The sequence below is a fragment of the Zonotrichia albicollis genome, chromosome 4, assembly GCF_047830755.1.
Source record: "Zonotrichia albicollis isolate bZonAlb1 chromosome 4, bZonAlb1.hap1, whole genome shotgun sequence".
NCBI classification, from domain to species: Eukaryota; Metazoa; Chordata; class Aves; order Passeriformes; family Passerellidae; genus Zonotrichia; species Zonotrichia albicollis.
Genome location: NC_133822.1, coordinates 35786667 through 35800324, shown reverse-complemented (window position 1 = coordinate 35800324; position 13658 = coordinate 35786667). Strand labels below are relative to the sequence as shown.

The 13658-nt window shown below is 41.6% G+C and overlaps 1 protein-coding gene across 7 annotated transcripts in view; it reads left to right on the top strand.

The window, feature by feature from the left end:
* TCF20 (transcription factor 20) overlaps positions 1-12918 on the top strand; it is a 131391-nt gene extending 118473 nt beyond the window's left edge. For 6 of the 7 annotated variants that reach the window (XM_014268232.3, XM_014268229.3, XM_074539452.1 and 3 more), the window contains 3 exons: positions 3894-3943; positions 6895-7022; positions 10765-12918. In XM_014268232.3, the coding sequence (XP_014123707.1) occupies positions 3894-3943; positions 6895-6978 (134 nt within the window). In that variant the 3' untranslated portion in view covers positions 6979-7022; positions 10765-12918. The remainder of the gene's footprint in view (positions 1-3893; positions 3944-6894; positions 7023-10764) is intronic. The other variant, XM_074539449.1, reaches the window with a different exon arrangement.
* The last annotated feature ends 740 nt before the right edge of the window (positions 12919-13658 follow it).

The window sequence follows — 13658 nt, the reverse complement described above, 5'->3', positions numbered from 1 at the left end:
TGATCACCCCCAAGCAGAAGTGTATTTGGTGGAATTTTTAAAAGCTACTAGCTAGCTTTTAAAATCTGAAAGGCCGTGCTGCTAAAATCTAATAGGCCTCTTGTGAGGATGTGCACATGAAAATCCCCATATTGCTTTTCAGGGAGTTCTGTTTGCTGGTTTTGTGGTAGCTGGCAAGGGCATGCCTTAGCTAAGTCCAGGTCCTACTGAAAATCAGGATATTGTAGAGCTTTCCAGAGAAAAAATCCTGGGATGTTTATCATGGGCGGAATAACTTTTTTCCAAGAAAGAGTTTTAAGGAAATTGTTGGGCTGCTTCAGCTGAAGTTTTCAACCAAAACAAATAAAAAAGTCCCAATTTGAAGTAGATTCCCAGCATTTAAAATTTCAGCCTGATGGTGTGACAGTAAAAGACCTTGTTTGCAGTTGGTTTTATCTGTGGGTGTAATCAAGCTGTCTTAATCTGTAGACACTCCTCAATAAATCTGTGTAAAAGAAATAACCAAGCTATATGACATAAGGTCTGGTTTTCATTTATGACCAAGCAGAAAATGTAGGCTTCCTTGAGAAACAAATCAACATTATTTCTCTTTGCTCAGCCTGTAAACCCTTTTTATTGGTTTTACAGTTCTACTGTCTTTCTGTAGTGAAACTGTACAGGTGCTTCTCAGCTTCCTTGAGCTCAGTGGTAGTTCCATTTTGAAATCAACCATCCTGCTTTGAAGGATGGTGCCACCTTGCTTTATTTAGGATCTGTCACAGATCTGTTCTGAATCGTCAGAAATTTGTGTTAACATTTACAAGGGCTTTCAGGCTTTTGGAATATGTATGACTGGTTTTGTATCTCAAAGAAATAAAGCCAAACAGAAAACACTTGCTGGAGTGTTTTTTAGGGTATGTTGAGTCATACACACTTAGTTTGTCTGAATTCCTGGAAGTGACCGTGCCTTGGTTGAGATGAAGTCCCCGTGTTGTATTTCAAAGCAGTTCAGTGTGAGCTGAAGCGTTTCTGCCTTTGCATCCGTGTGGGTTAGGAGCTGGTCCCAGTCAGTTGCTGTGCCTCAGGAAAGGCAGAACGTTTTTGGGAAAGGGCTGGAGGCTGCAGTGTGTCAAATGGCGTCAGTTCCTTGCAGCACTGAAGGCAGCCCTGGGGTGGGACCTGGGCTCTGCCTTCTGCACCAGCGGTCGGTGTCCAGCCCCACCCTGTGAGGGGCCAGGCTCTGCCCCACTGTTGCTAATGGAGTGCTGTGTGAGGCACGTGGCTTTGTAAGTTGCCAGTTTGTACATATGGATGCTTTTATATAGCATAATTCAGGCCGTCTTTTAATTTCCTTTCATAGAAAATAGTCTTTGGCAATATAGGGTGTAAGAGAGCTGAACATTTCTTAGCCATTTACATTAAAATCAAGATCAGTAGTGCCACTTAAGTAATTTTTGTATGGAAATGACTGTGGTTAACATTGTCTGTGTTTGGCTTTCATCTGTCCAAATTTATGAAGAGCCTCTGATGTCTCAAGATAACTTAGTCCTAGGGATGTCTCCATGGAAACAAGATCTTTGTTTTCTGAAATTTTATATCCTCTCCCTCTGCTTGTTCCTCCCCACCTGGAATCAGATCCTGATGGTTGCAGCACACTTGTCCCTACAGCATATATCCAGGCAGTTCGACTTACAGAAGATTTTTAACTGTAAATTAGGAAAATATTAACAGGAAAATAAAATGAATTTTCAGAGAACAGAAATCCTGTGTCTTCGCAAGTATCATTAAAGATGAGTAATGGGCAGAACACAGAGGGTGAGACAGAAGTATGAAGCTTACAGAAGAACAATTGCTTCTATTAAAAGTGTTTTAGGTTTTCCCTGACTACTTTATGGAGAAAAATCTGTGGAAACAAGGACAAGTCTCAGTTCTTTTTGCTTTCTGCCACAATGAGCTGATCATAGCTCTGTGTCTGCTGACTTCATGACAAATTGTAATCTGTTATATAAAATACTTGGAACTGCTAACCAAAATCCAGGCCAGCTTTGTAATGATGAACAATTTCTGCCTTATTGGTATTCAGCTGATTTTCTGCAGTGTGCTGATGACATTTTTCATAGTTGTCCTTTAACAGAAACAAAAAAAATTGCTATTAATTGAATCTGCTATTAGTATTTGCAACAGAAATGCTGACCTTAGTAAGAAATGGAGCTCCACACACAGATCAGGCATTAGGTACAAGGTTTCTGGCACTTCTTCCTGATCCTTGTACAATCTTCCTTTCTGATGTACTAGCTAAAGAACTGCATTCATTACCGATGTTGGATTTCCAACAAAGAAGAAAACTCCATTCTGTTCTAACATACTGTGTATGTTTTTGATGATTGCTCTGTATATTTTTGATGATTGCTGTATTATGCAGTGATAATTCATGCTGTAGTCTAAATGTATGATTCCTGCCCTTATAATGAGAAGACATTTTATTTATTTCCTGTGATTTGCTAATGCTGCATTTGAAATTATCTGTGGCAGGATTAAGGGTTTTACTCCCCTTTGCTAAAATCTCTCAAGTAACTTAGCCTCTTGCATGCTGTTTCCCTTTGATTCAGGCCAGAGGCATTCATGTTGAAACATTAGGCACTCCCTAGTAGAGGGATGCTCTGCCAAAGCTTGGGTATCTAGAAAGCTTTTCCCTCAAGCTTTAGTTCCAGTCTCCTGCTGTCTGCTAAACTCTTCCAGCAGATCGAAACAGCAGGTAGCACTGGTTATGCTACATACTTAAGAGCATTTAAAATGAGCCCATTTTAGTTATTATTGCACTTCTCTACTTGTGAGCTCTTGGGTGTGTTGGAGTAGGCAGGAGGTCAGAAGCACCCTGCTCAATCCTCCAGGGCAGCATTGCTCAGTTGTGCTGAGGTGGGGATGGGTGCCTGGTCCTGCCCATGAGGTGGCAGCCTCGGCTCAGCCTCCGAGGCAAGAGGCCATTGGAACCAAGCAGTGTCAGGTGTTCAGGCAGGTTGAGTGGTGACCCTGCAATTCAGGGTGCCCAGGGGAGGCAGCTGAGTGCTCTGAGGGGAGTGCTGCTTTTCCTCGGGCTGAAGTTCTGGGAACTGCCGACTTGCATCACTTAGAGGCATAGTCTGGGAGGGGGATGTGAGGAGAAGCAATCGATGCTCCGGCAGTGCTGCTAAATAAATGCTCTGCAAATGGCAGTGTTGCTTAATTTGTTCCTAAATAAGCAGTTCCATATAGGTGCCTCACTTTACATAATATGTTTAAATAATTACCTGAACCATTTTTTAGATCATAAAAGCTTCACATATAAGATTCATGAAAGCAGATCTCAAAGCAGCGTGAGTGACCAGACTACCAGACGTAGTGTCACAGTGTAAACTTACCACCAGGACTTGTGATTGCAAGTAAACTGTAAACACCATACCTAGAGACACACGCCCCTGCTCTCCCTGATGCTGGCAGGGCCTGGGGGTGAGGGTGAAAGGCAGCATTTGTACTATGGAATGCAGGGATTGTCTGTTCAGATTGGATGAATGTGTCCATCTTCTGTGTGCCAAAGCGAAGAAGGCTGGAATAGCTGAAGGGGGTTGGGATACAGGATTTGTAGGCTTGCTGTTGTCATTCTTACTACATACAGATCATTGGGAAAACTGAGGTTGCTTGGTAATCCAAGCAGCATTGTCACTTGGGGTGTTCAGTTACCTTGTTTGCTAAAACTTTGGGGTGGAAGGAATGAACCTGCTAATAATACACAGATCAGGCAATACTGACAAAGTATTCCTATAAGAGATCTTTGAATGAAAAATGTGTACCTGTGAGGCAAGATTAAAACATGTGATGTATTATTCAAGTTGGTTTTCATTAAAAGAATAATGCATTGCTGTCTTCTCCTCCTTTAGATTGTTTACTAAACGAAGAGAATTTCTCAGTGAGGTGCCCCAAGCACAAGGTAAGAATCCTCTCCTGGATTATACCTGGGTCTCTTTTGAAACCCTCTTCTGGTTTCTAAATTTGGATTAGTAATTTTATTACCTGGGTAATGTCTGTAGTCAGAGATGCTTTTAGTTCAATTATTCTGTGATACATGCTTGTGGTATATTCTGGGGGCAACCATCAACTCAAGAAGACTACAAGTTTAAGAAGATAAAATTTTTGTTCCATCTGCTCAGTGTTTCTTTAGGTCCTTGATGACTGTTCAGAAAGCTCAGCTTAATTTCCTGAATTCTGTGATAGAATCAGTATGTTGTTTGCTATTCCTGTTTGAATATTTCATTGGACTGTTGGGTTTTCTCCTTGGACTTACTGAGGATGCAAGGAAGAAGAAAAATGACTTTATGAAAAAGTTCTCCTGGTTTTTGGAGACATCTTGTTCTAGTTTACCAGTAGTAACTGGACTGAGTCCAGCCACTCAGCCTTCAGTGGGTCTGTGGGGTTCTTCTGTACATGTTTGGTTCATCAGAAGACCCCTTTGCTCCTTCTGCCCGGGGCCTGGGTGTCCTTAATGGTTGTCCCCAGAGCCTACAAGCACAGTGGTGCAGAGAGAGCTGTCTGTATGGCAAGAGGGGACATGGTAGACAATACATACTCTCTTGTAGCATAAGTAATGGGATACAGTGCTGGGAATACCCCTCCCAGCCCTTAAGGGAGGATACACCCCTGGGAGGTTGTGGATACATCCAGGAAAAAACAGCTGTTCTTGTTGCCAGTTGAATACAACAGTAATTGGGCAAGAGTTTGGATGGCTTGTGCTGAAAAGGAAATGATAATAGGGAAGAATTGTGTTGCTTTCTAGCAGGGATTAGTCTCCATCTAGTTCTTGTCTGCAGATCCCTGCCTAGAATTAGACTGACATCTGGTGGTCTTTTGTTTTCACAGCTTATTCTTAATCTGTCCTTTGTAAACATACAGGAACTAACCTCATGTTCCTTTCTGGATGTTCCACCACAAAATGATGTATTTATACACACGTATTTAAAATGTGCTGGAAGATTTCAGTGCACGTTCAGGCTCTTATCCAGAATTGGCCTACTTTTCATTATATAAAATAAAATAAATTACTCTGCACAACTGTGGAATAATGTTGACAATGTACAGCAAGCTTAAATTAATGCATTAATGCTACAAGAACCTGCAGATCTTGCCAAACAAACTGGAAAGGATGAGCTCCCCTTTCTGTGTAATGTAACTGCCTGAGCGCCACCCTCTGCTCGACTTTGGATACTTGGCTAAAGATAATTGGAGTGTGTCCTGGGTTAGGATGGGATAGTTATTTTCTTCTTGGTACTTAATTGCCAGCTGGGGTTAAACTGTTACAGAGAGGTGTGTATTTGAAGGCTGTTTTATTTTTGCTGCTGTTGCCTGAAGTATTCCAGTGAAATACAGTGTTACATAGATGGCTGGAGTCACTGCTGCTGTATGTGAGCACTTTGGAGTGACGGTGCTCAAACCATGAAAGGAAAGAACTGGTTTAGATTCAGGCAAATAATCCAGCTTTTCAGAGAAAATTCTGAGAAAGCATATGGATTTCTAAAGTAATCTTGAAGGATGGGAGTGGGACAGCTACCAATTAAGTTCATAACACTTCTTCATGAGGCAATAAAATTTTAAATTCTATTCAGAACTATCCCACTGCAGATCACTTTCTTTATTTTGTCAAAAACATAACTTCAACACCAGCAGCCTTTATTTGACACTGAAGTTTGTTGGCTTTTGCTTAGTAAAGACAAAAATAATTTCTTTGAAGCCAAGTAGAGTTTTCTTTGCTTTCTTTCTCTGCCCTCACTGCATATTTCACTAATCATTATTGGTTTGTTCCCAATCTTTCTGCAGGGCAGAATATAAGCTTACTCTGTTCCTTCCATTCCAGTGGCTGGAAAGGGGAACTCCAGACAGTGACAATGCAGGAACAGGAAGGCTGAAAACCATTGCTCTAGAATGACTGGGGAACAAATTGCACCAATTTTTTTGCATGATACAAGTATGAGCAATTCAGAGGAAGAAAGACTTTCAATTAGTCTGTTGAAAGCAATGCTTTTAGGTAACACCACCTTAGCACTGTTAGCAAATTAGTAATTGTCTCATAGCTCACTCTGCTGTTCTGTAGCTAATGGGTGGAGGAGCTAACTTTATAAATCTCCTGCACTGAGTCCCCCAGCACAGGGCCTGTTACCCTTTGGCAGTCTGTGCCTCACACCGGTAAATACACTTCATCACAGAAAGCGCCCCTGGAGAGCCAAGGTGCTTCTTGCCTCATTAACTGGGCCTGACTCTTAGGGCATAAGCAAGCTGAGTCCAGAGGGACTGGTCCTGCCTTTCCATGTGCTCCCCAGTGAGCTTTTCCATTTCCTTCTGTCAGGATTGATACTTCAACCGTCCATGTCCTGAATGTGCTACTTATGCAAAATATCAGCTTTTATCACAGGGAAAGTGCTGTCTGAAAACTGTCATCTTTTGAAGGGTTCCTCTCACAGATCCAAACAGCTCTGTCTGCATCACAGTAAGTGAGGTTGCAACAGACCTGATGAGGATGCTGAGCTGTGGAGAGGCTATAAAAGGGATGGGATACCTCACCTTTTGGTGGCTCAGCCATCTTAGATTGTCTGAAGCCATCTGTTTTGGCAGTTTTCAAGTGATGCTTCTCAGCTTGTTCTACCTTTTTGTGTTAAATTCTGTGTTTCTTAAAATTAACCAGGCTTTCATATCTCAGACTCTACTTTTGTGGAATTACCTGCTTTTGTCTTGGAGAAAACTCTGTCTGAAAAGTCTATTTCTGACTCCAATACTGACTTCTCTTTCTTTCTCTCTCTCTCTTGCTTTCTGTATGTTCCTTTTCCCTACCCCTGTCTTCCGTTTCTCCCTCATTTTCCTTTTCCTCCTCTGTTTGGCTTGCTGGTTTGTCAGCCCCTCCTTCCTTGCTCTCTTCCCTCCTTGCAGAACAAGATGGTGAAAGGCAGCCTCAGCACAGAGCAGTCGGAGCGGGGGTGAGGGGGGAAGTGTACTCCTGGGAATGGATATAAAAGCAAGCACAGGTGAGTGGGGAAGAGCTTCCAGTTCCACCTGCTGTCTTACATCCAGTGCCTTCCCCATTTCTGTGAGAAATTAAGGTGCTTTTGTACACAGAAAATGTGTAATATTTTTTTCTCTGCTACCATCCTGCTTATTTTTTTGTATTTCTGCAGCAGTTCCTTATGTTAAACAATGAAAGGCAAAGTTTATTAGCTGTTACAGCTGCCTGATGACTCTCTCAGCTAAATGAGTGGCAGAAATCTCCTTTTGTATCATGTCCATAAGGATTTGAAGGTGTTTTTCTGTGAATCTCAGAGTAGTTAGGAAGCTTCTGTATAAATAAAGTTATCAATGTATCTTAGATTCTGTATGTAATAAATAAATAATATTGATGAGTTCAGGATTATTGTAGGATTCCCATTTTCTGGAAATGCAGATCGATCCAGGGATAAGTAAATCAGTCTTAGCAGGACCCCACTGTGTTTCTTTTGGCCCAGCTTTTTTCTCTATTTTGCAAACAGACATGGGACATAGGAGGTAGAACTGTACCCAGAAGTGGTCACAATTCCATAACTTTGTAATGTGCCCCAAGTTCCTCACTGCAGTTCCTTCCTGCCTCCTCCTTTGTCTAGGCCCAGCATTCATACAGCCAAGTGAGAACTTGGTTGGGAATTCAGTTTGTCTGAAACAGCTTTTTGCCATGTTAGCATCAGAGCTGGGTCATTTTCCTAATCTGGTTCACTGTGTGGCCGGGAAAATACACTGGCACAAAGAGGGAGTAGCACTGAGGTGGGAGTTAGCACCCAGGGAATGGGATGAGGTTGGGATTTCTTATTTCTTACTCAATTGCAAGTGCACTGCAGTTCAAAGGCAGCAGGGTGTATTAAAATTAAATAAGTGTTTGGTTTCAAGTTATTACTTGTCACCCTGTCCATGAAACTGCAGCCCAAGAAGGTCTCTTGCCTTCATTTCACTACTCAAATGCATTTCTTGCTCAAGTAGCTATTTGCTTCTCTGTCTTTTTCCTTGCAATCATGCAGGGGAAGTTGCTCTTTTGTGTCAGTTCTTGGAACTGCTGATGGTAATCCCCTTCCTTCGTTACCGTTCCCTTGCTTCCCAGGCACCTCTCCTGACTTAAAATCTTTCCTGTTTTTCAAGTAAAGTAATTGTGAAGTGCTTCTAATGGTGTTCTGTGTGAAGGATGAGAGATTAATTGGAAGATTGTGGGGTTTTGGTGCAGTAGCACAAGACAGGTAGTGTCCCATGTCCTTTTTGCAGATTGGCTGCTGACTTGCTTTAGCTCAGCTGTGTTCTGTGACTTTCCATTTTTAATAGCATTCATTCCTGGCTATGGAGTGTTGTTTTAACAGTTACCATGTAAACAGTGTTTAACAGTATTCAGTGTTTGAGTAGCTTTCTCCTTCCATGGTAAAGGTCATTTGGATTCCTTTAAGCTTTTCTCTTTTCCTTAAAATGTAACAGGCAATGTAATTCATAATGTTAAAGCAGGACAAGAGTCCCACAGCCAAAGTGCCTCTTCTGGCTGTTTAATACTAGGGAAGTGATTTTTGGGCCATTCCTTTAAGGTGCTGGTGAACATTACTGTGTCCCAGAGACCTTTACACAGCTTTGTTCCCTGCATTATTTTCCAGTGCTAGCTCTTTTTATATGTCATAGGAATGTCTTAAGACCTTGCAGGCTGTGGAATCTCTGCACTGTATTCACTGTATGCTCTAGATATCTCTAAGGCATCATGTCTTTTGAAATCCACTTTTTGCCTCAAGTAATTCTTACCAGAAGGTCCTATTTAGCCACCCCCTTGCAATGTTCAGAATATCTTAAAAATTAGATTCTCAAATTCCAACCTGATCTTGCGTTTCAAAATAAAAGCCATGCAAATCTAAAAGAGCCGTATGACAACAACAACTTGTATTACTAATTAAAGAATTAAAGAACTTCAGGGGAGTTCTGTAGCAGTCCAGGTAGTACTGGAACTGTCCTTCTGCTGGCCTTAGTGTAAGATACAATGGATACTCAGTTGTGAGATTATTGGGCTGTTTTAGTCCTGGTTCACTCCCAGGCCTAGCAAGTTAAGAAAAATCCTGCATGTTGGATAACATCCAGGCAAGTCAGTGTATTCTGTCTTCATTGCTTCTCTCTCCCTGCGCCAGTTGCCTCTAGAACATTTGGATCAAGTCCAGATCTGGAGAGTGACTGTGAGAGCAAGTCTGGTGCTCTGGATCTTGTCCAGGAATGAGGCAGGACTCTCTGTGAGTTGAGCCTGTTTCTTCCCTGAGCCAGTGCCTAATGCTCTGGACCGATTCCAGGCATGGGCAAGCTGCAGTTGTACAGGAGCCAGAGACAGCAACACGGCCCTGAACTCCCTCAGCAAGGGCTCGCTGTTGCGCGGTAATGAAACCACAGAGGGCAGCTGAGCTCTCTGGGAGCCTCCCCCTTTCCTCCTCAGCTGCTGCTCCCTGACCTTGCCCGTCTGCATTTTGTGTGTGCTTGCCTGACTCTTACTCACTCACAGCCTGGCACCTGCATGGGGGATATCTGCAGCCAAGAGTTGGGCTTGCTGGGATGTAATCTAATTGGTGTGCCGATGATCAGAGCAGTATTGACTTCTCCATCACACTTAGTTAGGGTTCCTGGAGTTTAATTGCCAGCTATGAACAAACATGGGTGTTACTTTGCTCCCAGGCACACCTCTAATTCCGTTAGCTGCTTTCCATATGCATCGCTTCTGGTGTAAGTTCTTTTCCCAAGCTCACTAGCTGGTAGGAAGGGATTTATCCAAATCATATCATATATTAAGTAAGTAACCTTACTTAATAAATAAATTGCAGTTGGGCTCACTTGTGGTATGGGATAAGGGAAGGAAGGAATACATTATTTCAAGCTTTGCTTTCTCTCTATGCAGAATGAGAACCCTAACTTAGAGAAATTGAATTTTAACTTGGTAACTTCTCTTTTGAGCTGAGCCTCCACCAACTTAGCAAACTCCTGAAGTTAATTTTCTCACCTCAGAGAATTTCTGGACAGGGAGAACATGTGCCAAGCACTGGGACGTTTCTGCATTTGTCTTGAAAGACATCACAAGCTTAGTCCTTCTATGAACTGTCTCTGTAATATGAAAATTAGCTCCAAAAAGCAGCAGAAAGAAATATCACCTGCCCTTCAATTAGTTAAACCACAACAGCTTTACCTTTAGCTGGTAAAATCTGGCAATTTCCCAGGATTGTTTCCTAGACTCCTGTAATTTTGAGACTAGTTTCACTATCTGCTACATATTCACTGGAAACCACCACTGGATGGCCCATAGGGAAACATTTTGATGCAGTCCCTGATGGCATCCCAGGAGCTGTCACCATGTTGGGACATGCTTGGCCTCTCTCTTTCCCAATCTCACGGTCAGTGTGAGGAGTGGACACGAGGTGAGCGAGCTCCTGCCTGGCTGCTGAAGGTAGAGGTGAGTGCTGTGCCATTGTGGTATGAATCATCCTGTCATCCCAGACCTCCTTCAGAACTGGGCTTGCCTAATTTTTTTTTTTGCTGGTTGCTAAATGAAGAGTTTTTATCACATGGATTAGCTTTCATGAACTACTCGCCATTGTGTATGTCTGTTTTCAGTCCACAAAGCTAAAGAGCTCTTGGTGTTGCTGCTGTGGTAGGCTGCTGAGTGGGTTTTTCCAAAGCCTGAGGGGCCTGTTTGCAAATGAAGGGAAGGAACCATGCCAATATTATTTTGACTTTGTTTTTCAGGTTAGGCTGTTGAGATAAAAAGCAGTGGACATTCGTGACTGAATGGAATCTCTCCCACTGTGCAGCCATGCCCCCTCTCGACGTGCCTGCCAATGCCAGCACTTCCTTCATAAATTCTTACATCACACTCAAGACTGATGACATCACAGAATCTGACCAAGGAGTCTGAACCAGCTGTTTCCATGGACACAATCTCCATAGTGACAGTGGGGAGGGGAGGGGGAAAAAGGAAACAGGTGGGGGGAATTACAGAGGGAGGGATAAATATATATATATATAAAGATCTATTTTTTAGTCTTGAAAGACTTTGTTTTAAATGAAAGGTGCGCTATATCCCTTTTGATGCTTTGGATTAAAATTTTAAAAACCCCATATAAATTAAAAAAGAAACTTATAGATAAAGTAAATATTAACTCCAAAATTAAAGCAAGGCATGTGGAGCCTAACATTTGTGGGAAAGAATGGCAAAACTGGGAGTACTCCAAACAGGATTTGTCTCTGTTCCTCTTGCTTTCTTTCTCACAACATCTTATGAAATTCAATTTTGAAAGGCAAATAAAATACTGATAAATTGTTTGTAGGGTGTGGGAGGAAGGCTTGGATGATTGCAGGTAATTTGGTGTCAGTAGTTGTGTCTGAGGGGTAGGGAGGTTTCCATTTTTGAGAAACACTATTAACAATGTAAGCCTGAATAACATCTGCAGACTCTTGGGTTGTGAGACTCATGAAGTAAGAGGTGGCTGCTGCTTGCTAGGTCCCATACACCTCACTGGTGTGGGAACACCTGTACCACACAGGGGAAGGGAGTATCTGCCCTGTGTGCAACAATGTGACCCCCAGATCATTCCAAGAAGCTGTGCCTTCAGTTTGGAAGGCAGGTGAGAGGAAGACATGGTTTACCTGCCAGATTGGGGAATGAAAGGAAGTCTTAATGTTGGTGGAGTCAATGTATCTTCAAATTGATTGGGGTAAATCCACTTGGCCCTCTTTTTATTTTTATATTTTTTGCTTTTCCTAAGGAAGGAAGAGGGAATGTCAGTGTAACAGCCTACACTATATGGTTATTTGGGGTAGGGATTTTTTTATTTTATTTTCTTTTTTATTTTCTTTTATTTTAATTTTTTTTGTAAATTATGTAATTTTAAAGCATTTGGGTTTTAGGAACAACAATGAAAAAATCATGGGTTTTTTTCTTGTTAAGGCCTTAAGAAAGGGGTTAGTGCATCTTTCAGGGGTCACTCTGCCATGGGATTAAAAATAGCTGTTTCACAAACAGTTTTATATAAAAAAAGCTTAAAAAAACCAAAAAAACTAATAAACTTCATTTTAACCTTGTCTCCTTTTGTTTTGTGCGAACTTGATTTGTTTAAAAGGACAGAGACAGTACTATCTGCTGCTTTTTGGTTTCTTTGCCTTCATCGGTTCTGCCTTCAGTGATGACCTTCTGAACTGGCCCAGCAAGAGGAAGACCACAAAGGCTTTGAAAAACTAAAGCTTAGGATTTGTTTGATGTTCAGAGTTAACGAGCCAATGACTGGATGAATTTTCTGTTCGTGTGAGCTGGTGGTATTTCACCAGGTCACTGACTTCTTTCACTCATAGGATGGTAGCATATCCTAGCGATATCAAACAGCGTGTTGTTTACTGGAAAGTCACTAGGGATAGGGATCTAACCAGCATGACATGGATAAAAAAATGGGGTTGATATTGTGGGGAGGGAAGAACTATTTTAAAAGTTATGTACTGGATGCTTGCTCAGCTACTCACATTTTGGAGTATTCAGCACATAAAAGTAAAATCTATGATAGCTCATATTAAGATATCTATTTTAACTCTATTTTTAAAAGATCGATTTAAAGATTTGGGAGATAATTTGGCAGTTATTTATTTCTATAAGTTGCTACTCTCACTCATAAATATTTGGAAAGAAAAGGCAGCCTTCTGCTTACTCCTTTCCCAGTAGCAGCTACTGAAGTTAGTATGTCCTTTACATTAAGAAATAGACCTGTTGTGATAAATGTCACTAATGTGTCATGAATTGGTGCTGAAAATATTTAACTGCTGGTGTAGTCAGAAAAAAGTCATTTTTAGCATAGTTAATGTGATTGAGTAAATGACTTCTTTTCAACTGAATAAAAATTGTTTTTTTTTTCATAGTGTCTGTTCTATTCTACATATTCAAAAAAAAAGTTCCTGTTATTGCATTGATTTTTATGTTGGTTAAGAGTCAATTCTGTATGTAGCACTGTGACAGCAGAACAGTGTGTGCTGGAACTGCTGAATTTGACACTTTCACTTTGGCTCGTTGGGTGGTGTCACAGCAGAGGCAGAAGGTTTTTGGGTAGCTGGGAGGGAGCCTTGGAGGTTTTCCATGTGGGAGCTTGTGGCAAGTATGGAGATTCAATATTTCCTCGTGCACTGTGGCTGGAAAGTAGTGGCAGTTGTGTAGAGCAGATAAAGAAGTGGTACCACAGTCAATTCTGTGGGAAGTATTTCACAGTGGGAAGTGCTTAAAATCCTTTGACTCAGCTGTGGCTTAATCTCCCCAGAGCTGTAGTCAGAGGTGAGGGGTGCTCTCCAGTAGAGCAGGATTGTGCTTGGTGGTCGAGGCTTTACAGAAAGCAGAGCTGTTGTGATTCTAAAACCAAGCCAGAAGGAATTAAAACAGTGTGTAATGGCTTCCTGGGAGAACTTGGAAATTATCCAAAACAGTCATAAAATTCTGTTGGAAATAAAAATTTCTTTTGGCTGAGAAAATACAAAGTGCTGAGTGGATTTTGAAAGCTGTTGTACAAAACATTTACCTGCTTCATCCTGCGAAAGCAATTAACAGCTCGACATCGTGGATACCCCAAACTGGAAAGAAAGAAGAGGTTTGGAAGTCTTGGCTAATT